Below are 26,042 nucleotides of genomic sequence, written 5' to 3'. Positions count from 1 at the left end.
CAGTCGTCTGGATATGGACCCCAAATGCTCAATCTATTACGAAAATGTATCTCCCACTTCCCCTCGTAGTAACCCCCCCCTCTCACTTTATTTAGCTTAATCAACTTGTACAATACACACTGAATGGATTACAGAAATCAGCTAAGCCAGTGGAATTCCAGTGTTGCCTATTTAATATGTATTAACTACTGCAGTATCAATATATGAATTATTAATAGTACATGAATATGTATGAAAAGCTTAAGGAAAATCAGAAGATTTTTTAATAAACATATACAAATTGTTTTTTCTTGACAGGTCAGCGATTATCACTGTTGCACACACTGAGAAACACAAATGGGAAGAGTGTGATTGGGAGGGAGAGATTACATTACATTACATGTCATTTAGCTGACGCTTTTATCCAAAGCGACTTACATTTTTAGAACACTCATCATTTTTATGAGGGGCCATCTAGGGGTTCAGTATCTTGCCAAGGACACTTCGGCATGCAGATGGGATAGAGTGGGATTCGAACCGGCAACCTTCTTGTTGCAGAGCACCTATCCCCTAGGCCACGCTCTCCCCTGAGATGGTATCAGGTTTGTGTGCTGGGGAGAGAGGCATCAAACTGGGCTCTCCTCTTGTTCCCGCAGCAGACTGAGCAGCTTCTCCAGTTTGGCTACTTCCACCTCTGGGCCTTTAGGCACCTCCTGGCCCTTCTTAGCCTGCAAACACACAACATAATTATTACCATAATTTGACTCAGATGTACACAGACACAGGTACCTATAATATTAGAAATACCTAAAGCTATGTTGAGGTTTGAAATGGATGCAGTGAAGGAGACGATCTGGACAGACGGCTGCACTCCCTAAACGAATCAGCTTCATATCTCAGTGCAACACAATATCCCTGCGATGATGAATGGCTTAATGAAAATAAAGTCTCCTCCACAGTGGAGAGAGAGGCTGACTGAGCACAAACAAGCATTTCATAACCTGTGCTCATTTTTTTTCTTCTTTCAAACCCCCTGTTATCCCTGTAGCTTGATTGCTTATCCCGTACCCCACCTGTGCTATCGGCACATATGTGTGTCCGCTCATTTACCAGCAGTGTACAAAAACACTAATTTAAATGCTTGGATAAATTAAGTGGAGATGCTAGGATAGTAGTTATGCAGGGGCAACACTGATAAATGGAGCATCCCTAAATATTGCATATTGCTGCTTTTATATTGCAAGTGTTAGTTTTTATTTTTGGGTATAAACGAAAGAGGTCACTGAAAAGATGAGATGTGTTGTGTTTGCCTAAACCAGACTGTGTATACTTTTATGTTCATTGTGACCATTGACTGTATATAAAGATAAATGACGCGTCTCCAATTCCTACCACTATCCAGTATCCTGAATATGAACGCTGTCATTTTGTATATTTGGAGCCAACGTGGCTGCGTGATAGCGATTGGGGGGGCTGGAGCTGGGGCAGTGAGGTGGTTTATCTTAGTCATGTTGTCCATTTTTTATATAGATACCTCTTCCTGTGAGCAGTAGAGAACTTGGTCCCACTCAGCAGAGAATAACAGCACAGTCACATAACATTACCTCATTAGTATTTGTAGCCCTGAGGCTTACAAATGGGAAATACCTGCTCAAATTAGCACAAAGCCCAGCACCCAGCGGACTTAAGGACATATTTTGGCAGTGTATACTGTCGTGGCAATTTCTACAATCCCACCTTTAGCAAGGAGGAAACGAGACACAATTCTCTTACAGTATTGTCACACATTTAATGCTCGAGCATGGTACATACAACAGAGTTGAGTTTGTCATATGCACCCAGATAGGAAGACAGTGGTTGGTATTTATACATTTGGCTAACCCACCCATTCAGGAGGGGGGTGTTAAACAGTTGATGACACGGGAAAAGCAGCACTTCAAACATCTTCAAGCTCCTCCTAGAGAGGAACAAACTCATCGATCAGCCTCTTTGATATAAAGGAAGTAGGTGACCGATAACGTGTCCCCTGCTCTAAGACCCCTGGAGTGAATCCCCCGTGCTGTAAGGTCTTTGTTAGGTGAATCAGCATGGGTGAGAAAATCATTATAATATCAGTTGGTCGAGCAACATCCTGAATTCTCAAGGATACGTTTGCTCACAGTTGTAGACATCAAAGGACTTCCTCACATCAACCATTTGCCTGAATAGTAAATTACTCTCACACTGTGTCCGGGCTAATTAGATTACTGTGTCTGGACTAATTAGATTACTGTGTCTGGAGTAATCAGGCTAACACTCATTCAGTTCAACAGGAAATAGCAACATCAAAGTGACATTTGTTAGAGATTCAATATTGATCAATCAAAGTATACCACATGTTACATTTCCCTTACAATCCTTCATTTTGATCATAATGGATCAATAACACTTTATAAGGCCATCTCTTCCTTGATCTGCAACAGCTGTTGGCCTGTTCCTTTCCGCAATGGCTGGCGTGTGTTGAGGTTTATGAAACTGGCCCTCTGCTGGTTGCGGGATTGCTGCATTTACCTGTGTGTATAAGGCTCAACATTTTGGTTATGTACACACAGTACATACCTGTACTGGCCCATCCCCTCCCTCTCTTGGTCAGTAAACACTACCGGTAGTGCTTTGATCCATGAGAGTTTTTTTTGATTTCATGTGGGATATCTAGGGTGAATGTTTTCTCGCACTAACACCTTTGCGACTGCAGAGGCATCTGCTTTACCTTTAGGGAAAACATGTCAACAGCCACATGACAATATTTCTTTCCTTCACATGGTGTTAGTGCAATGCAACCCGTTTGCAAGCGATCAAACGGTTGGCCAGGGGCTTGTATGTCCTGGCCTCCTGTAGTGTTGCCTGTCAGAAAATTTAAACATTTTGAAGTAAAAGGTAAAAGAGTAATTTGTGAAACCAGACAATTTTCAATAAAACAGGAACAACAAATAAACATTTAAACAGACATGGACGGCCGTCCTTAGATTGACATACATTGTTAAAACATTTTAATTCTGCTTTCTCTATGTTGTTAGTGTGGCTCTGTGCTTCTGCTAAATCTGTGAGAGAAAGGAAAAAGGAGTATCAATTACAGTATGTTGGTTAGTTGCCGCTTCCTCTGCTGCTGTATCTGCTTGAGCATTTACCTGTTGAAACAGAATCACCTTTAGTGTGAGCTTCACACTTTTACAGAGTAAAATGGCTGTTAATAGAATTAGGTTGCTGCTCTAGCAGAATAGAAGATACAGAATATGGCATAAACAATTTGACCTCTTGATATCATTCCTGCTCTTAGACAGAGAGGCTGACCCAATGCCAAGCTATCTAATTTCTCTGAGGAGATTGACGCCACTGGTCGTTTGTACTAAACTGTCATGAAACCCCCTTTCTCATTTACAGTCTGTGTAAATGATCTGTTTTGATCTGGTGGACCCAGTGTAGGTGTCGAAGTCTGTCTGTTGCAGTTGGGTAAATGCTGTGTCAGCGTCTGTCGTCCACGTCAGGTTGTCGGTTGGTGTCAGTCCTTGGCCATGCATAACATACATGAGTGGAGCCTCCAGGGATGCATAATCACAGATCCACTGTTTACAGTTGTCTGTCATCCATAAAATTACATTTTTAGTACGCGGTGCTGGAATCTTGAGGATGGCTTCCACTCATTTGAGCTCAAAATTTTACCGCTGCTAGAAATTTTGTGTCCTAGGAAAGTTATACTTTTCTGGACAAATTGCAGCTTAGCCAGGCTGGCCTTGTGGCCCCGGTCTGCAAGATATTTTAGCAATGCTACTGTGTCGACTTTACAGGCCTGTTTTGTTGGTGAACAAATCATCAAATCATCAACATATTGTATCAGCATGCTTCCCGCTGGTAATGCCAAGTCCTCAAGACTTGCATGTAAAACCTGTGAGTACACTGCAGGGGATTCCACAAAACCTTGGGGCATACGTGTGAACGTATATGATTTGCCCTGAAACGTGAAAGCAAACCAATACTGAGAGTGTGGATGAACTGGGACACTGAAAAATGCATTATTCAAATCAACAATTCAAAATAAACAAAAACCACATGCTTTCTGGTGGAACCAGAGAAACTTTTCTATTCTCTCTTTTTTATTTTATTTTAATTTATTTAATAGGCATTCTTACTGGTGAGTGTGCACATGGAATGATGACTCCGGTTTTTACCAGTTTTTAAAATACTGGCGTTATCCCTGCTACTGTTTCTGATTTGAGTGGATGTTGTGTTTTGACATTAACACTGTGCTCTTTGGTGTCACATTGAGTGGTTCAATTTTTAAATAATCCCAGGTCATATTTATCATTAGCCCATACTTTTTGTTGCACTTCTTGTAACTCTGAAGAGTCAATGGTTAACTCCAAACCTTTTGATTAAATTTAGCAGTTTTTTTTTTAGTTTTTTTTTCTAAATACACAATTCCTTTTCCCCCAGAAAAGTGCTCTGAAATGGGCATCTGTATGTTTGCATTTGGGAAGAATATTGAATTCCTTTTTCACTGTCCTCCCATTTACAATCTTGTGAACACTCAGTGACCCTGGGGGCCACATTTTCCCACTGCACATCATTTGCTTTAGCTATAAATACATCTGGTGATGGGTTTAAGTATATTAAAGATTTACCTATTGTGGGGTCAACACAACAGTCAATGCTTACAATATATTATTATAATACACCCAATCACTAGTAATACAATTTCTTTCTTTAATCTTCCTGGAACCAGTTTTTTTTTTGGTCCTTCACTAACTGTTGCTGTGCAATGTAAATCAGATACTTGCATGACGCTGTGTGTGCTATTTCAAGCAGATCTGAGGTTATAAACCTTGGTCCAGAGGGTAACAGGTCCCATTGGTGTAGGTACAGTACTTAACCATGATCTGGTTGTACATATTCACCTGGGATATCTCATGTTCTGTTGACCTAAACCCCTTCCTGTTTATTATGCAAAAATAAGCCTAAGACCACATTTTGTGTCCTAACAAATTTACAAGTCAACATGTATTTAATATCCCCATCTGTTTAGGTAACAGACCAAGGTGTGGTATATGAGTATTTAATTTTGGTGCCTGATGCCCCAACAGTAAAAATATATATATATACCACCCAATTTGGAAGATAATGTTGTTTTGTGGCCCCAGAATAAACAAGAAATGTGATATCTTGCCTGCTACCTTTTGAGTTATTTCAAGTAAAACTTCAGATTCACTTGCTTTTTGCCATGTTAAACAATTCTTAGTAATGTTTGTGTATGTATGTGCTGTTGAGGGTGCGTTCACCTGAATCTGGAGTCTCCTCCACCTCTGCCGCAAGCCATGCCTCATCCTCTGTGCAGTCTCTGGGATACGTGAAAAATAAGTCCAGTGGATCTCCTTTTCAGCCTTGTCGTGTTACAGTCTCTCGCACAGTTGTCAGGGTCTTCTGGTGGCAACATTCAGCGGTTTTCTTTGAAGACTTTAATCAATCTGACCACCTTTTCATCAGGCTGTTCTCATATTTTCTTCACATGTCCGCGAAACAGCATCTGTTCTCCAGTCATAGCGCATGTCTGTCTCTGGCCAGTGTCCTTATACTCTGCCCCGTTTCAGTTTTATGCTGTGGAGCAAGAGACTTCTGGTTTCTCTAAAAGTCTGCCTTTACTGTTATACAAGTTGGGACAGTACTTCAGAAATTGCAGGCCCTCCTTGGGTCGCTATGGCTGACAGTTCACTGGAAATTCAGCGCATCTCCTCTGGTGTCCACGCTCTGTAGACATACATCACTGCATCGGCGTTTGCTCTTCTTCTTGTGGAGATGGGACTGAGTATGTCTGACCCGAGACTGTCTTGTGCTGCGGTGGTTGCAGCTCCGTCATCCTGATTCTGGTGACATGGGATTGGAGCGAATGCTGTGCCTGCTGTGGTGCGTCCTGTGGAGGCAGACTGTCCTTGGAGGTCTCGGTATGAGATAGGAGGCTGTTGGTTCAGGTGGCTTGATGAGCGGCTGAGGCAGGGAGGAGATCCAGTTCTGTGTGAATGTGGGAGCTGAAAGACAGTGATTAGTTTCCCATCCCCCCCTCTTGCACCCCTGCTCACTACATATCTGTTCCATTTAACAATTCTGAATCACACACTATCAATGCTATCTAATTTATTTAATTTTAACCTTCATTTGGTCATATTTTCCAAATTCAACTTGTAGCGCCTGTATTTGATTTATACGAAAACTACCATTCTCAAAAAAAAAAAAAAAAAATGTTAACTTTTCTATCCACACCAGAAGCTGTTTACAGGAGTCATCACCATGTTTCTCACACATAATTTTTGCACATCCCATTAGATCACACACTTCAGTAAAAGGTTTGCTATAAAGTTTCCCCATTTCGATAAATTTGCAGTTACTCACTTACCAGCACACAAAAATCAGATGACATTAATTGATATTATTCTTATTAATTCCTTTATCAATGGGTCATCACCCCTAAGTAATGTCACTCTACCTCACGCGTCACCCCGTGCTCTTCAATACTGTATCCTCCTTCAAAGAAAAATTTCAGATGCCGTATCGAACAATCTTCATTCCATAATCTCACAAGCAGCCTCTTCTCACCCTGGGAGTCGATTACAACTTGCCCTTCGGGAGAGGTAGACTTCTGGTTCTTGGGCAATTAAAAATCCCCTCACCTGACTGCGCGCAGATTTAAACTTGGTCTTGAGAATGGTTTGAAGCGTGAATGAGTTAGGCATCCCGGACGAGCCCCCAAATTGTCGTGGCAATTTCTACAATCCCACCTTTAGCAAGGAGGAAACGAGACACAATTCTCTTACAGTATTGTCACACATTTAATGCTCGAGCATGGTACATACAACAGAGTTGAGTTTGTCATATGCACCCAGATAGGAAGACAGTGGTTGGTATTTATACATTTGGCTAACCCACCCATTCAGGAGGGGGGTGTTAAACAGTTGATGACACGGGAAAAGCAGCACTTCAAACATCTTCAAGCTCCTCCTAGAGAGGAACAAACTCATCGATCAGCCTCTTTGATATAAAGGAAGTAGGTGACCGATAACGTGTCCCCTGCTCTAAGACCCCTGGAGTGAATCCCCCGTGCTGTAAGGTCTTTGTTAGGTGAATCAGCATGGGTGAGAAAATCATTATAATATCAGTTGGTCGAGCAACATCCTGAATTCTCAAGGATACGTTTGCTCACAGTTGTAGACATCAAAGGACTTCCTCACATCAACCATTTGCCTGAATAGTAAATTACTCTCACACTGTGTCCGGGCTAATTAGATTACTGTGTCTGGACTAATTAGATTACTGTGTCTGGAGTAATCAGGCTAACACTCATTCAGTTCAACAGGAAATAGCAACATCAAAGTGACATTTGTTAGAGATTCAATATTGATCAATCAAAGTATACCACATGTTACATTTCCCTTACAATACGCTGCAGTGAATTTGGAGAATCTTAATAACTAATTAAAATCCATTTGAGGAACACTGGAGTACAAGAGAGGTCAAGTGGATTATTTGAGCAAGAGAGTTAAGAAAACATAGGCTGACTCATCGAAAGCCTTTTAAACAGGCGAGTACAACACACTGTATTGTTAAAGTCTAGATTGCTTTGCCACTGTGCTACTGCTCTGCTATTTTTGGGTACATTAGGGAGCTAGAATGTCTTTGTGAGCTTCTAAGACATATTATTTATAATATTTGCTGTGGGTGTTTGTGTGTAATGCACAGTTTCCAGAAAGGGTTCTAAAATGCCACAAGCACTTTCAGTGCTGCTGAGCTGTGCAATAATTTCCCAATAGGACACTTAAAGTCTAGTCGGGGGTCACAAATGATGTAGTGCTGTGTAGGCATGTGTTGAACAATATACTCGTAAATTGTGTTTATGAGTAGAGTGTGGCAGGAAAGCTGTTTCTGCACCCGGTTGATGAAACTCAATGCACAATTTAGCTTCATGTAGTGAAACTAAAGACTTATTACTCCAGTCAGTAGAATCTCTCGTAGTTTACATGCACCAACATGAACAACACAAAAGAAAACCAGCGAGGCGGCAGTGACTGTATGTCCTGATTAAAGTGTTGTGACTCAGTGTGCCATTTACTTTCCTCCTATGTTTAGTGGAGCCGCCGTGATTACGCCACTGCTCATTAACCATGGTCATCAGTGGCAACGCAGCCTTCAATGACTCATCAGTGTGAATGGACCAGAAGCTTCGCTGCATTGTTATTCAGCGAAATAAGGTCTAGGTCAGGACTTTGACCAAAAGATTGAATCAGCTGATGTGCTTTCGTTGATGTGGAACAAGTGGCAGCCATAAATAATGCAAGAGGACAAACACGCATGCAGATTGTTAACAGATAAGATGGTATATATACGGTGAAAGAACATAATAGATTAACACACACACTTCTCCAATGAAAGGGTTGGAAGCTTGGTTGCTAATTTGTAATGTGGACAAGCTCCATGTGTATTTGCCAGTAAGGCCCAATTATAGAGATAAAGCAGCAGGAGACATGGAATTGTAAAGCAACTGCATTTAGGAAGGAAAGTTTATCTCAACTCCCCTTACCACTGGGACAGGATTATTGTGGGTGTAACTTTGGAGTAAATTACTTCAAATGTTTGAAATCCTAGAAACTCAGTGAGACTCTGACCTTGGGTGTCTTGCGGAGGTTCGGCGAGAGTTTGAAGCTGGTGACGTAGCCTCGGTCGTCGCCCACTGTGATGATGTGATAGACGGGGTTAAATTCCAGGTGCGTCAACTTGGTCTTTCTGGCCACAACCGACTGCCGACAGATGGCCTCGTATTTGTTGACGCTGAGGTCGAAAACATGAACCTGAAAAAACACAAAAACAGTTGTCTTGACTTTCATTTCAAAATGCGTTTGTTCATTAACATTGAATGAATTGACAGCTCAGCAGTACGGCACAACCACAATGGAGTACTACTGAAGCCGTTGAAGAAAAACTATATGGAGACTGAGAATAAATTCATAATATTACAAGAATAGTCGTAATTGAGGATAAAGTTACGATGTAACAAGAACGAAGTCGTGAAATATTACAAGAATAAAATTGGAATTTAAAGAGAATAAAAAAGCCATGACATTATAAGAAGTAAGCTATAATCAAATAAGAAAATGTTCAAAGGTTTTTGGGAAATACACAGCAAGGAGAAACAGTTCTCGTGGGATTTACACTCCTGGATCCAAAATCTTGATTACCAATTTCATCATTTGAAGACGAGAACAGTTGTAAAATTAGCGGAAAGATGTCATAATTGATAAGAAAGTCACGAATTTACAAGAATTAAGTCATAATTAAATGATAGAAAAGTCACAATATCACATGGTCGCTTGAGTTCCACTCTTTCTGGATATAAAATCTGAATCAATCTCATTGTTTCTTGAGAAACCACAAAACAAACCGCTCACAGATTACAGTGGAGCACTATCAGTCTTTTCCTCCACCATAAAAGAGACAATTTCCTCCCGACCCTGGTTCTTCCTTCAGAATAGAAAGTTTCTTGCACGAAGTCCTGATAGTTCTGATTATGTGGTGCTGATTTGGCAAAACATTAACACATAAACTAAAGTATAACTAAAAAAAAGATGCTCCACATTTCTCATTTGAGCTCTAAATCCCAACGGATACACCGTCTTAATGATGGTGCACTTAACAATACCTGATCCCTCTCATTGACCACTTCAGACTATATGATAGTGCTCACATGATGCCTCCACAGTGAGTAAGTAAAGGCTTAATCTGTTGTTACACACTACCTTTTCATATCTCACCAGAAGCTGTGATGAGGAGAACAGGCCTCTGCAGTGATGCAAGTCTGGCATCTGGTGCAAGGAAGTCATTCAAAGAATGTGCAAGTCTGTCTGTGTGTATGTGTATGTGTATGCACATTAGAAGCTCAAACACAAAGTGATAGGCTTCTTTACCCAGAAGGAGCCAGATCACAGATCTTCCTCTTTCAGCGATTCAGACAATCTGTTGAGAAGAAAACGAGCCCACTGCAGAGTGCGGCCCACTCCTTTTACCAGACTGTGCCCAGGCCACTCAGGCTCACACCGTCTCTGTGCAGCTGCACCACACAGAGCATCACATTCATCCCTCGCAACCAAACTCAACTAAAATCGTATATATGCTACCAGGGTACAATTTTCTGTAACCTCCATCACAGCAGCAATGAACAAAAGAGTTTTCATTCCTAATATATAAGACATATAAGAACTTCTAGCACACTAAATCATGGAGCATAGAGACATCTTATTATGCTTAAGTAGCTTCTCAAAGTTATTTCTTATTACATATTTTAATGAGAACGTTTTATTGCTTTATTTTGATGTTTAGGTGTAAAAATAAAATGATAGGTGTCTAATCAATGGGGGAAATGCTGGCTCAGTTAATGATTTTATCCCGACACAATCTAATCTCGACAACAGTCGGCTCAGACCGAAAGGCAAGGACAGAGGGTGCACAGAGATACTGGTTTGAGCTGCACACGTCTGTGTCATTCTTACACCTTAGCCTGCCAAGAAAGTCATTATCTTTATGAACACATGTACTCGCACACAATGATTGTGTTCGTGACATTTTGTAGGTTTCCATCAAGAGTGTCATTGAAAACACATCAAGGAGCACGCACACACACACACACACAACTCACTCTGAGTCGCTCGATCAGATGCTGATTAACATCATGCAGCGTGACCGCACCAGTGACTGTGAGGCGCCTGACACTATTCGGCAAAAATCTGACAGTGATCTAATATCAAGGCAAGGTTAATGCTTCCTTTGGGCTCGAAGGATTATAGAAGTTATTTACAGGTTCCTGTTAATTGTGGTTGACCATGTCAGCTTTACAGGTGACATTTCACACCGTCTCAATATTTGGCACACGTATACAAATTTCAGCCGAGCACATCCTTAAAGTTGGAATCATACTAAGTTTAGAGTTCAGCCCCCTGAATATGAATACCTGTACCAGCTACACTGACCTTGATTGATTCCAGTTTAATATTCTTGTACTCCCTGCCGCTTGTAAAAATGCAAACCCACTGATGAGCTTTTGATGAGGTTTTCTAAATAGCTTCATAAAACTGCTTTTGATCCACTTTCGGAGAAAAATCACAATACTCATGAGACTTCAAATGCTTTCTAGCAAAGTCATTTCATTTGGCTTACTCGTTTTATTTTTTGGCGGAAGATTTTAACAATTATTCTGGGTTCTAACATCCGCCATATGCGATGCCAGCTATTTAATTGCAACTTGTTTACTATGAAACAGACGTTTGCTTTTCCTTGTTGTTGTTGGCAAATCTCACTTCCATGTCTGGTTGCTATGTACTTTATGGAGCGCTACTCTACCTCGTGCCTGTGCTGACTGAATCTTGGCATTGGCGAGAACCCAGACATGCACGCATACACACGCAGGAAAAAGGAAATGTGTCAGACACAACACTCTGGAATAGCGTGGCACCGGCTGGTACAAAGACAAACATATGAAGACAGTCTGCAGCAATATTAAGAAAATATGTGGAGAGGAGCAACATGGCATCCAGTGAAATTACTTTTGACTGGAATCAACCACTGCGCCCTGAGGCTGATCAGAGAAGATAGTAAGGGTTAAGTCAGCCGGGTCTGAAACTATATTGAAAAGATAATAATGAAGTGGGAGGCAAGTGCAGGATGTTGCAGTGGGGGGGGGATTCTAATCTGTCAGGTAAGTGTCAAAGTGTGGTGGAGATAATCATAGGCTACACACAAAGCATCCAGAGCCTCATATAGCTCTGCAACATGGTCTGAGACTGGCTGCATAATCAGCTAATACCTGTAGCCATGAAAAAATCATTAGTAATGTGTTCCTCAGGATCTAAGATATTTAACATATAATTTAACTGCCAAAAAGACTGTCAGGTATTGCAGAGTATGCAAATCTATGAACCGATCTCATACCACATCTTTAAACTATACTTTAAAGTAATAAAAGTAATAAAGTAATAAAATAAGGGATTTTCCATCAGTGTGCTGTTAGCCAGAGCTAGTTAATTTGTCCACAATTTGCAATATTTCCTGCTGGAAAGTCCCATAATTAAAACAGGGAAAGTGCTGTTTTCAAGACTTCAGTGTTGAGCTATTTAAAGACGGTAATTTATTTATTTATCTCATTTGGGACTGCCAAACTAGACAATAAAAGAAGTTCAAGTCCAAGTATCAGAAAAAGTATAGAGGCCGTTAATGTAGTACAAGTGATCCTCTGGTTTCTTCAACTATAAATGCAAAACATTAAAAATAAATCGGATAAATCTAAACATAAATCATGCAATGAGTATTCTGAAGGTCTGAACAAGTGTGAAAGGACACTTACTTTGCCATCTGTTGTGACAGCAGCAAATACAGTGGAGGAATATGGAGACCAGGAAACATCTCCAACAGCTGCATTCAGGTCAAAGGTGAACATCGGAGTGCTGGAAAAATCACACAGAAACAGGGTCAGGGAGTGCTCCGATTAAGATTAGAGAAAAATCATTATGACTTTTTTAATACTAAACAGCACACTGTATTTCTCAGGTCTGTGCATTATTCTCTCCATTATAGTTTCCAGTGGTGGCAAATCAACAATAGTCGTCAGTTTAAAAGAGTCCAGAGACTGCTGCTGCAGAACCCGGCAGAGGAGACGTATGGTGATCAAAAAGAAAGCCCAACACACTGGTTCCTCATGTTATTAACTGGTGAAACACCACTGATTAAATGAGAGATGGAGTGTGAAAGAGAAAGAGTAACACAAACTTTTCTTTTCAAAAGGTAGAGAAGAATACACTTAAATACATACATGAAAAGTAGGTGTTTCATTGACCAAGTAAGAAACTAATTACACAACCACCACCAGATAATTCCCTCTTTCAATCATTCAGCAAGATTAACAGGCTACTCTGTAGGCCGCTGAAGAAAAGAGATCCAAAAACCATCCAAAAACCAGAACTACATATCATGTCATAAACAGACAGGAGATATCAAGTAAGAACTGGACTGAGCCGACGAACTGGGAGAACAGAGACTAAATACACAAGGGAGGCTGGGATAATTGAACACCAGTGAAACACGGGAAACACAAGGACGGGAAACAGGATAAAGACAGGAAGTACAGCAGGTAAGAGCTTCAAATAATTAGGACATACAGAAGAAGATCCACATATACTAAATAAAGTCCCAACACAAGAAGATTTTGCAAACAGAAAGTATCTAATAAGACCAAAAGGGGGGGTCATGACACAGAGCTCCGAATTCCTCTTTCAGTGTTTGAATATATTTACCAAGTACAAATCAAAACGTAGTTGTATTGAAATCTGTTTACAGGAACACATTCACTACAGCTTTTACCAGCTAAATGAATTATAAATAGAGCCACACAAAGACAAACAGCCTCACACTCCCTGTCTGTTTGGGCTGGAGATGTACTGTGTGTGTAACTGTTTCCACCCAGCTCCATTATATACATTTTTGCAGTGTGCTTTTAAACTGAAACTTGTGATTATGCTTTTCTTCTTTTACCCACCAGAGGATTCCTTAAGCATAGAATACAAGTTCAAGTATTTTTTTATGCAAAACACACTCAGAATCTAATGAACCACAGTAAACCAACTGGAATGTCAAAACAACCATAACTCATCCCGGCATTTGCACCTGCTTCCCTGAACAAGTCTGTGCGAGACGCGCCTCAGATGACAGAAAAAAAGACTTCCTCCATGCTGGTGTGTCTGTTTGATGAATAACATGCACTCAGGTAGCTGTAGAATGTGTCTCAAATCAAACACAAAAGGCTTATAAATCTGGCCCAGAGAGGGTTCTTTAACGGCAGAATGACACCGCAGTGGTAGGATTCATAAATTGTGTTCCAGTTTATCACTGGGCCGAGGCGCAGATTCGTGGCGCTGACCTTTTGGATGGATTAATAGACTTTTTGCAACTCACTTTTTTATTATCACAAGCCCTTCAGTTTATTCTGGGCCGGCTGACGTCACCTGACAGGAAATATGAGCCTCATCCGTCAAACAGAAGGAGCAGTTCTCTGTGCCAGGCTTTGTCACTTCTTAACAGTGCGGTAAAGAGTTTGTGAAAAGTTGCTCGATCCAGTCCGCCCCCCCCCTGGAAATAATAAAGCTTGTGGGGGTGTTATGGATCATTCATGAAAACCCGGGTTTCTCACAATGGGAGGATGATTACTGTCATTATTCAGTCGAGCTGCCCGTGCTGACAAGAAGTGGGAGGTTCTACGGGTTAGTCAAATTAAGCAGGGAAATTATGCTGGGTCCATGCTGAGTACAAGAATGCAATAAAGACTGATATACTGTAATATGATGGAAAGATTACCGGAATAATGGCGGAATCATGTCGTCAAGGAAACAGGAAACAGAGCAAGAAAATATAAATAAAAACTGCAAAACTGGAGCTGCTATTCTGTGACTAACCAGTTCATGTTCCTAAACATTGATAAACAGTCAATCACAATTAAATGACAACTAAATACTAGCCAATTGACAAATATTAGCCAACGTCTGTATTTACATTTTTAATTACTAAATGTTTTGACTCTCACTCTCTGCCCATGGAGTATACTGCCATATGTCAAGTCCAACTAATGTCTGTAGCTGCTTTTTTAAACCCAACACTGAGGAGGTTCAAAGAGAGACAGTGACACTGAGTATTTCAAGCTTTTCCACGGAGACGTCACCCTCCTCTTCAGACACAATCCAGACAAATATATAAGCCCTCGAAAGCTTCCCATCAGCCAACTCATGGCAGCCGTGTTTAATGTGAAGTGGCGGCTTTAAGCCAGCAGTGTCATAAAGGAGACTCTAGCTACTGCAGTGACGGGGTCAATAATGAGAACAGCAGTAAGTGTTTGTGTGTCTTGATACAAGAAATTAAAATAATGCATTGGAAGAAAAGCAACACAGAAATGGAAAAGTAATTCAGAAGATAACACCGTAGATGGCGTTTACTTAGACCTACATAAAATAGAAAATAGAATCAAAATCAATATGTATTGATCAGAATGAAAAGCTTTCTATATATAATCTATAATCGCATCAAGCATTCACTTATTTATCTTACTTGATGGTATGGTCCCAGATCTTGACGGTCCAGTCTGAACTGCATGAGATGAAAACCTTCGGGTGGAAGTGGTTCCATCTCACAGCGTCCACTGCCATGCTGTGGGCATCGTAGGTATCCAGGAACTGGCTGGAGTAAGTCTTTGAGCACTGGGGAGGAGAGGCAAAGTCTTGATTTGGACGAAAGTGGGTGATGTAGCTTCAGGTTTTCTCTTAATCATCTGAGTTTAGTCACTGGATGCATTCATTACTTGCTGGGGGTTAAATGCCTGTGTCACGGTAAAGACAAGAGAGGACATAAATGCACATGCAGGGCTAGGCTAAAAAAAACTCTCCTTATAACAATCGTTTGGTACACAGGAATCTGTCCACCAAAGCAGAAGTATCCAAAACAACAGACTGAGGGCAAAAACTCCAAGATGAAGGTCATACACACATAGAAGGTAAACTCTAAGAACTGTCAAACACAGGAGGGAAACAGAAATACTAAAGGAGGGGAGTCAATGAGGAGACACATTAGGGTGCAGGTGTAGGTGATCATGAAAGTCGAAAACGTGAGGAGCTGAGGTGACCAGAAAGACCAGATGGGAGTTTCAAAATAAAGTAGAAAATAAAACAGAAGGAGGAGTAAAAACGTAACATAACTCTCACAATCCTAACCTCCCCACTGTCAACAACTGATTGTATTAGAAGTGGAACTCCATGCTTTTACCATAATATAAATGGCAATAGAAGTACAGATACATTTGTTTTACTTGCTGCACCAGATTTCTGTTGTAAAATTTTCTCAAATAATAAAGGTGTCAATTTTTTTTACAGAAATCTTAAAGCATCTCATCAAAGGAAACATTTCAAACAGATTCTTTACATAATTTATCGCAATCCTGCAGAGAAACGTTAATGTTTCCATGGTGAGCTGCCCTTATTATGGCGCATAGCTCATAACCAGCACCTTCAAAAGATATCATACCCCAATCTCACTACTCACTTCAAAAGAGGGACCAAAAAAAACACCTGTTATTTCAAACCGGTATTTCTCTCAGAGTTAAAATAGTAGCAATTCAGACAAACTGAAGCTGAAGTGGACGACTCATGTCTTGTTTGAGGATAAAAATGTGGCAAGACAAAATGAAGAAGTATTCGCAGGTCTTCTTCTGACTCAGAGCTCCATTCTTGGCATCTTTTAATTCTGTCAATATAGGTAATGGATCATTTTGGTTGGGGAGGATATTGGTACACAGGGACACTGAGTATGCCAGTGACACTTCCATAACACTAGGGGACTTTCTGGAGCTAAAAGCATAGTCTGACTTTTAGTCCACTCTACGTATCAAGCTTCAAACACATGGATCCTACACTTCCAACTAGACACCACCATCATGTCCCCAATTTGTTACATGGGCTGAGAAAACAAAGGAGACTTGACAAAGCTCCCTCCAGAAGCACATCAGGCAAATGGTTTCCCAGCACTCACTCTTTATGACTTGTGAAAGGAAAAAACTCATGTTAACTTTCATTATTAGTTATTTCCATTGACATCTGATGGACAATTTCTTCTTTGACATTGCTATTTGGAGTGAGGCTATAAATTAAATATCCTTGATTGTCTAATCCAAAGGGAAAGAAGCAATTCTCTCGTTTAAATTCCCAGTTTATCTCGCACTGACAGTATAATGCTTACCAAAACAACAGGGATAAATATACTGGATAATCTGGTATGGAACAGCTTCCTGCCTCCTGGGGACAGCTGTTGCATTTCCAAGCACTGACAGATTGATAGTCGACCTGCAGCTTGGTGAGAGTTTCTTAATCTGTCCTCTCCTGGGGTTTCTGTGCAGTTGAACCTTGATGTGACAGAACATATCTCATCACACACACTGGGTGCATGTCTGGCTACATGTTTGCAATGAGAGCTGGCTAGGTGAGGTGCTTTCAAAGAAGGGCGACCAATGCATGCAGCTTTTCCTTGATCATGTATTGTGCCTGGTAAAAATCAAACCACATGCTGTCAGAGAGGATTACAATAAGTTACTGTTAATAAGATGTATAAAGACATTTTCAGTACAGTGTCTTATATTAAATGATGTTTGTGTGCCATGGTGCACCATATCAAACAAGGTTATTAATGAATGCTTCGTGGTTTTAATGGTTTTTAGGGCATAACGGTGGTGCAGCCTCACTGATTCACGGTTCGAGGTCTTTCTGTGTGAAGTCTGCACGTTCTCTCTGTGTTCGCATGGGTTCTCCATCTTCCTTTCACAGTCAAAAGACACGCAAACTCTTTGTCTTTGGACACTAGCCACAGTGGATCAGGCCTCTTGCCCAATGCTGGTAATGGCTCCAGCTCCCCTGTGACCCTCCAATGAAAGGCTGTATAGATAACGGATGGACAGATTAAGCTCTCTAGCTCGTAGATTAACAAAAAATATTGGCTTTGTTTTTTTCATGGGTGGGTTTTTAATGTATGTTGATAATAATGAAAAGATAAAACAACACGACTTTATCATTTATTGCCACAAGATCATTACCTGCCTGTGCTGGTGATTAAATTGATGAATTTGTGAGTGCTCTTACATGTCTTAGAATTAATGTAAACTCACGTCGCCTCACTGCTGAATTGTTTTCTCGTTATGACCATACGAGATCGACTTCTGTCAAGCACAAACTTTAACTTAAAAAAGACTAGACCATTTTAGTGATGTGTGCATTAGTCATTGAAGTGTTTAAACATGTTATTAAATAGTTAGAATGAGAGCACAGTAACTTCAAACAAATTAGACTTTTTATGAGTTGTTCTGCCTCCAGTAACAAGAACATGAAGATAAGGTGGGAGACCATCCATAAACTACCAGCTGTCTGATATGGACAGAGGACCTCTGCTTAAGGAGACTCATTAAGCGCTTAATGTCCACCCTGAGGGGCTTCCAACAGACCACATAGACACACACAAGTGCACATATGGACAATCACACTCTAACTCACTATTAATGGAAACGTTATAGCTTGTGTATCCTCTGGAGTGTCAGCTCAGCAAGTTATCTGTAATTGCACCACAAACAAAATGAGCTTTCATTTGTCAGGGCAGATACTGGGGGAAAGTGCCAAGGCCAGAGATTAACCTAATGTCATTTAAGGGCAATACTGGAAGAGTAAGCATTTTGGGGGAATTTTCAAAGTCATCCAAACAAACCTAACTGAAATGTTGTTTCTGATCTATCGGTAGAAGAATGTACAATCAAAACTGGTGTGAAGAACGAATATTGGTGGGATTTAGGCTGTTCATTTAATACATTTAGTCATACATTGTCTTCCTTTCTACCTTCATATACCTCACCTGTCAAAAGCATCACTTCATGTTACATCAATTGATACCGTGGCATAAAGTTTTGTTTATTGGCACTGACTCTATTTTGAATTTATTCATTGATATAGACTAAAGTGAATAATAGTTCATTTAAATTTTTTTTTCTTTAGACGATTGTCATGTTTATATCATATAATTTGATCTGAGTATCTTCAGGTTTTTGCAAGTTTCTGCAGGTTTCAACCAGTTAAATTTAACGTTTTTCAAGACCAGAGTGAATGAAATTTAAGACAAGATATTAAGCACCAGAGTCCCACAGTTACTAACACTTGCCCATAAATAGCTAAGAAAAGAATACCCTCAATTTGCCACGTTATCTCTCAATCTAGAGACAGAGTCAGTAGTCTTACATATGGTCAATAGTGTTTCCCACAGCCGAGCCGAGTGTACTGTGATAAATCCTGAATTGTAAGTCATCAGTCATCAGTTCAACGTTGTCCTGTTTAATACTGTGTGCTAATATCTGTACAATGAGAAACAAATACAACACACAGACATACTACCAATTATGCAAGTTGAAAAGAAAAATCTTTAAAAGCAAAACCCAATTTTAGAGGGAGTGAAGTAGCTTCAAATGAATGTTAACATAACTCAGACCTACCGAAATGTATTTAAAACCTGAATATATTTTAATGAATTTATTTTTAAAGCCTAATATTAAGGTTATGAAATTTAGAAGTTTTAAAAACCTCATAAAAACAGTGTATCTTGATGTAATTGCACCAGAGGTCTTGCTGTGATGCAGTTCTAAACTAACTTCTAACATTTGACATTCCGAGTGAGTCCCCACAACAACATTGATGTAACTTTAGATGTGCCAAAACCAGCATTTTGGAACCATTGATACATACCTTGTGTATTTTCCCTTCCTCTGTGCCAACTAGGAAGAGAGAGTCGATCTGTTTGTGGAAGTCAAACGCTGTACCACAAGCTGCGGACAAGAGGCATCAAGCACTTCAATTAAACCTGCCTCATGTGCCAGAATAAGATATATCTGATATCAGGAAATACTGTATATAAAGTGTTGTATAACAATGATTGTTGAAATGGTGAAGTATCATTCAGTACATGTGTCAAGTACTCAACATGACACGTGGAGTTTGTGCAGCCTTACCGAAGATGGGCAGCTGTGTATCTTCTGGTCCTTCAGATACAGCACCATTCAGTGACAGTCTGATAATGTCTGTGTAGATCAGCTCATTCTGCAAATATGCATACACACATAAAAAAAATGAAACAATGCAGAGTAAACAGCAGTATAATGTGTCACAGAACCCAATGTGCATTTGAATTTATTTCCTTTTATTCTATTGATATTATTACACCACATCTTTTGCATATAGTCATTACCTGGCCGGTTGAGGCCTGCATTGTCAATGTGGAACATTTGGTAGAGTCCTGTACACCTACGTCCACTTTTGGGGGACCCCTCCTTATAAGGGTGTGTTTCCTGCTTCACATCTCCCCATTCTATTGTTGTACTCCATGGGAGAGGTCTGTGACATTGTTTATGATAGCTTCTCTGTTATTGAAGTTCACTTGTTAGTTGAAAATGACTTCTGATGTTTAATCCTAGGTAAATAAATCACAATGCAGACATAGCTAGACTCCATCAGTAACTAACACAAAGTAGTTGATTAGCGAGCATCTTGATAGTTGTATTACTTTCTCCCAAGATTAGAAATGGCCTTTGCAAATACAAGCCAGAGAGAGAATATCTGTAAATAAATACACTTTTCTTCACAAACCTTTACAAGTGTCCAAGACACAACTCGGCCATCAGAAGACACAGAATAGAAATTGTGGTTGTTGTCCATGTCATCGTTCTGCCAGCGTACCTGAATGAAACACAATAGAGCAATGAATAAAGTCACAGAAAACAAGAGAAAATTATGGTGTGTGAGTGAAAAGATAAATTAGAATAATCTGGAAAAGAAGTTACATCTACATGTGATTTCCTTCTTTCTCCAGTGCATGAAGTTCTGTGTTTGACTGGAGAGAATCATAATCCAGCATTGTTGCTTGCTTGGTGATTACACCATATGAGAAAAAAGTAATTGTTCAAGGGTGGAAAGAAGCTTCAGACAAACATTATGAAGTCCCCCTCCCTTCTGCCCCCTGGTCTATGCTCACCTGCCAGACAGGTTCTGTGTGCTTGCCAGTCTTAGCTGTGCTCTTGTGCACAGGCTCGAGTCCCTCCTTCTTCAAATCGTAGACGGCCACACAGCCGTCATAGAAGCCCACCGCCACCAGGTTGGAATGCTGCTGGTGGATATCGAGGCACAGGACGCCTGACTTGGTGGGGTAGATGTACTCTGGAAACGATGAGTTCTTTAACGAGTAGAAGACAACCATGCCACAACCCTGCTTGCTGAAGTTGTCTGGTCAGGAGTAACACAGAAGAGAGAGAATGAACAAGTCAATGTGAAATAAATTCAAACAAAGCACAGACACTGAAATATCAGATTAGATTGAACAGAATCAAAATCGTGTGAGATGTTTACAGCTCCACCATCCTGTATACTTACACGATCCCATACCCACAGCAAACAGGTCCTGAATGTTGTTATTCCTATGAAGGGCAGATGCAATGACTCAGTTATTCCCCATTCTTGGAACAACAGAGTTTAAATAAAATAACTGGATTACAATAATTTATTGTAAAAGTCTAAAATCCAAACCAATATCCCCAGAATAATAGTAAAGCTCATGTTTAGAAAACATACCAGCAGAGGGCGGTGACGGACAGTGTTTTAGCTTTTTCATATTGGAACTTCCACAAAGGGAGAAGGGTGCCCTCCTGGTCCCTGAACTCATCAGAGGCGTCCTCAAAGTATTTGAAATCTAAGAGGACCAGTGGAGATGAGAAGAAAAAAGGCATGTGTGAGAACTTGAATAATAAAGAAGACTTTAGTGCTGTGTCATATGATTGGTTTAGGAACCGACCTTGTGCTATGTCATCAAATGTATTTTGATGGATCATTCTTTCAAAGATATTGGATGCTTTTCCCACTTTGGTGAGGTCGTCGCTCTGTAAAAGAAACATGAAAAGCGCTGGTATATAAACTGTAAAATTATTCCATCATCACTTTATTATCATAGATTAAGATAAGAATGTGAGTATGATGGTAAAGCATTATCACAAGTCCTGGGTATACAACGGTCGTATTGTGAGCTTTGAAGATGTCAGACTATGATTTGATTTGTCATTAATCATTTATTGTGTTGCAGTAAGTATGGCGGTAACAATATAATCAAGTTCAAATATGACATGTAGTTTAAATTTAGGCAGGAAGGTTGATGAGCAATCCATATACCTGAGTCTCCATCAACAGCAGCCTCTTCTTGCTTCTGTCACTCTCTGTCTTCGGGAGTGTGGCTTTCTGCTTCTCTTTATTTTTTTCCTGTTTTTGCAGCTCCTCCATGTGTGCGTCATAGATCTCCCACTGCAAACAGATCACAAGTTATTACTAGAGGCTTCCAGGGTGAGCACGTTGTACGTTGACTGAGTGAAAACAACTCTCGCTGAGCATCTCTTTGAAAAGTATCAGGGAATCCAGCACCTGATTAGCAGTGGCAGAGAAGTTTCTGCGTGGCGGAGGTTCAGTCTGGCTGCTTCTTTCCTACAGGGAACATCAAAATGACTCCACTGAAACTTATGAGGCGCCAGGCTATGAATATATTATCATACATGAATATGATCTTTTTCATACACTTTAATTTTTCCATTTTCAAAGGTCAGATATCTTAACCATTATGCAGATGGCTGGCTGCACTACTCCTTCCTACCCTTAGTGGGTTATTGAGGGTCTGGGTGCCCCGCTCACTGAAGTTGATCTGATTGGTAAGTTTCGGCTGCTTCATGTCTGTTTTGGAGGCAACGCTGTCTGGTCTGTCATCTTCTCCAACTTCCTCTGCTTCCCCTCCATCTTCTACAGGCGTGGCCTCGGAAAAAACAACAAAGGGGATTTTTGTTATTCATTCCACACCATGGACTTTCTGATCTTACGAGACAATCAACTGGCCTTGGTCATGCTTTGATTGAAATGGAATATGTAATACTGCGCAACACAGGAATGACTTTAGATAAAGATATTTTACCGGAGTTTCTGTTTCCTCCTCATCAGGTTCTGCTCCTGTTTCCACTGTAACAGCCTCTGAAACTTTTTAGAAAACAAACACAAATCGCTGAAAATGACTCGGGTCAGATCTTTAATTCAGTGGCACATGCTTAAAGTGACATCTTGTGGCACCAAGTATGGACTACACTTGAGGATATCTAAAAAAATGTATTACTGTGCTCTACAGACACAGAATTGTATGCAAACATGTTTCAGTGGGTACCTCCTGGGAGACCCCCTCTGGCCCTCATTCGTCTGGCCTCATCAGAGTCTTGATGTACAAGGCTGCCCTCCAACACAAAGTGAACGGCCATTTGATCCACAACAACCTGCCTGTAGGAGCGTTCCTGAGAAACACAAAACATCAGGGATGAGAGGATTAGCAAGCAGGAGTCTGTTAAGGGTCTGTGGTTACAGTTGGGAGGAAAGAAATTGTTTACTGGCGTCATTTGAAAATAAATAACTGACTGGGAGACAAGAAGGACTGTTTCTCTGATTGAACAACCTATGAGATGAGACCATGACAATGTTGTAGTGATGCTTGCATCGACTGTCAGTGATGTGGAGTCACGCTTGGATGTAACCTCTTTACCTTGAAGCTGTAGCGTACAATATTTTGGGGTGCATGTGGGTTGTTGGCAGTCAGGATCCTTGTGATTTCCTCTTTTAACTCCTAATGAAATCATGTAAACAGTAGAGGTTACACATACCAGATGACCAGTAACAATAATACAGTTGCAATCAGAAATATTCAACCCCCCAAAGATTTTAAGGATTTATCAATTAAAGTAGACAGAATCTTGTTCTTTGATCAAGGTTCTGCTTCGGATTCCTTCTTTATGAGTTGAGTGATAAAGAAAATCAACACGGAAAATGCATGATGCAGTATTTGTGTGTAGCAGTATATTTTGTTAAGATAGTCATGTCACAATTATTCAACCCCTATATAATATTGTTGTTTTTAAAGCTGTCTGATAGTTGTTTTTGTCCTAAAGTTGAGTTGAAACATTATTAAGCCTTTGGGAACTCTATACTGATCCTTAATTTGCTTCAGCTGTGATGCATATATAAACCCCACCCATGAAGGTATTCAAGGTGAGTTGCAATCATGGGAAAGACAAAGGAGCTTACGCAAAAGATGAGAGAGGAGATTATTTCATCACACCTGAAAGGCCTTGGGTAGAAGAAGAATTCCCCAAAAAATGTTATTCCAAGAGACACAATTGGGAACATTATAAGGAAGTTTACAACTGATGGAGCAGCTTCAAACATGCCTGGCCTTGGAAGAAAGCCCAGCATTTCATCAAGGACCCTCAGCAACTTAGTCAGAACAACTCAGATAAACCCCTGTGTGACTACAAGACACCTACAGGATGACCTGATGAAGGCTGGTACAAGTGCTGCAGTGGCAACTATAAGACGTGCACTGAATAATAAAGGACTTAATGGCCGGCTCAAAGACACACTCAGCTCTTGATCACAAACAACATCAAAAGTCGACTAGAATATTGCAGGAGGAATTTGGATAAGTCTACAGAGTTTTGGGTGACAGTTCTATGGACTGATGAAACCAAACTGGAACTGTTTGGACGTATGGACCAGCAGTATGTCTGGCGTGTGAAAGGACAGGCTTATGACCAGAAGAATACCATCCCCATAGTCCAGCATGGAGGTTGGTCAAAGAGGATGTTGGGATGTTTTTCTGTGGCAGGAACTAGCAATCTTTATTGTGTACATGGCATCATGGATACACAGAAATACCAGGCCATTTTAAAGAGGAATGTGATTCCTTCTGTTGACAAATTGAACCTTGGTGATCATTGGACTTTCCAGCAAAACAATGATCCAAAGCAAAATCTCCAAGTCCACCAAAGCTTGGTTGAGAAAAAGATCCTGGAACGTCCTGGAGTGGCATTCACAGTCACCAGATTCAAATTTGATTGAAATCTTTGGTGGGATTTAAAGAAGGCAGTTGCAGCATGGACGCCATCAAACATCACTGATCTAGAGGCTTTTGCACTTGAAAAATGGGCAAAGATTCCAATCGAGAGGTGTAAGAAGCTTGTCCGCACTTACCGAAAACATTTTTTAGAAGTTATAAAAGCTAGAGGATGCGCCACAAAGTACTGAAGCTGGGGGGTTGAATAATACTGCACATGCATATGTGTTGAGAGAGTTACATTTTTCATTTGAACTTCAAAGTTAAGTCAACTTCTGTTGTCAAAATAACTCAAATACGCATCAATAAATATCTTTTGTTGTTTGATGAGGTTTTTTTGTCATTTATTGTCATTATCTGTCATCCACATCACAATAATGTCTATTGAGGTGAGGGGGTTGAATATTTCTGATTGCAACTGTAAACAGGTATAATTAGATAATGGAGTCAAGTCAAAGAGAGCAGGAAATCCTCCACACAGCCCATGTGGCGGTCTTAAAGACCCCTCTTCTCTTACAGCCTCAGTGAGCTCCAGTTGATCTGCAGGTTTAATAAGTCCTTTCCCATGAGTCTCATCCCAGCCAACACCCTTATCCAGGCGTTCATCCTCATCCTGCAACGTACACACAGAAGAGATTTATGTCTTCTCAGTTAAATGGAAAAAGAAAACGCTGTTGTAATAGCCCACGTGTTTCCCAGATATCTCCCCTTTGTGTTCAAATAGATTAGATCAACTTTGTTGTCATTACACAGCACAGGCCAATGCAATGGAATTAGATGGGTTTAACCAGAAGTGCAATCGGCAATTATACACATATATGATATACATAACAGTATATACAGAGTTACAATGGGAAGGTTAGATTGGAAGTGTTATCACTTTGTGGTAATGTACAAACTCACCCTTTTCTTATATAAAGCTTTGGTTGGCTTCCCTCCAGGTACCTTCGGAACAATCGAGGCCTGTGCAAACACAAACAGACAAAAACTGTATCGCTAAAAGTGACCATTGCATAGTTGAAGATGCAATAACACATACCCAGCATAAAGTGTGCTGCTTCACCTCTATTCAACTTGATTTACAAACTTGTAAAAAACCAACATTACAAATATGTGCTTGACATAGAAAATAACAGGCAACATAAAACAGTTAATAAATATTAGGTGGAAGAAAAAAAAAAAAGTTCATCCAAACAATATGTAAAAAAATATTGATAACATAACTGTGCTGCTCTCATTTGTCTCGTCAGTTCCTGGAACTACTGGAATACTTTATTGTCTATCTAGTAAGCGCTAGCTCAACGAAGGGGACACTTACCTTTCTCACCGAGGCTGCAGCCTTGCTGTTCTGCACAGACATCGCGACAAGAGTCCAGTTTGATGTTTTGACGAACAGTGGTTTGTTGAAGGTCTTTATTTCCACAGAAGTGAAAGAATATCAAGTTGTAAATAGTTGAGCTCTCTGTGTAGCAGCCGTCAGCTGC

At 40.4% G+C, this 26,042-nt stretch overlaps 1 protein-coding gene across 2 annotated transcripts; it reads right to left on the bottom strand.

Moving 5' to 3' along the window:
• Nucleotides 1-240: 240 nt before the first annotated feature.
• dnai1.2 (dynein, axonemal, intermediate chain 1, paralog 2) lies at nucleotides 241-26,025 on the bottom strand. Of its 2 annotated transcripts, XM_062398097.1 has the most exons (21): nucleotides 25,877-26,025; nucleotides 25,462-25,521; nucleotides 25,076-25,171; nucleotides 23,212-23,292; nucleotides 22,843-22,966; nucleotides 22,600-22,661; nucleotides 22,288-22,443; nucleotides 22,062-22,121; nucleotides 21,816-21,944; nucleotides 21,445-21,529; nucleotides 21,225-21,342; nucleotides 21,027-21,070; nucleotides 20,632-20,879; nucleotides 20,247-20,336; nucleotides 19,613-19,700; nucleotides 19,350-19,429; nucleotides 15,136-15,284; nucleotides 12,389-12,488; nucleotides 8,664-8,846; nucleotides 574-707; nucleotides 241-366 (listed from the first exon to the last, which is right to left on the bottom strand). In XM_062398097.1, the coding sequence occupies exons 1-20, from the start codon at nucleotides 25,916-25,918 to the stop codon at nucleotides 606-608; spliced, it is 2,097 nt and encodes a 698-aa protein (XP_062254081.1). In that variant the 5' UTR covers nucleotides 25,919-26,025; the 3' UTR covers nucleotides 241-366; nucleotides 574-605. The 2 variants fall into 2 exon arrangements, with proteins under 2 accessions (XP_062254081.1, XP_062254077.1); XM_062398093.1 differs by having other exon boundaries at nucleotides 241-707.
• Between the last annotated feature and the right edge of the window lie 17 nt (nucleotides 26,026-26,042).

The sequence above is a fragment of the Platichthys flesus genome, chromosome 2 (genome assembly GCF_949316205.1).
Source record: "Platichthys flesus chromosome 2, fPlaFle2.1, whole genome shotgun sequence".
Taxonomy (NCBI): domain Eukaryota; kingdom Metazoa; phylum Chordata; class Actinopteri; order Pleuronectiformes; family Pleuronectidae; genus Platichthys; species Platichthys flesus.
Note: the sequence above shows the minus strand (reverse complement) of the source record. Positions and strands in the feature narration are given on the sequence as shown.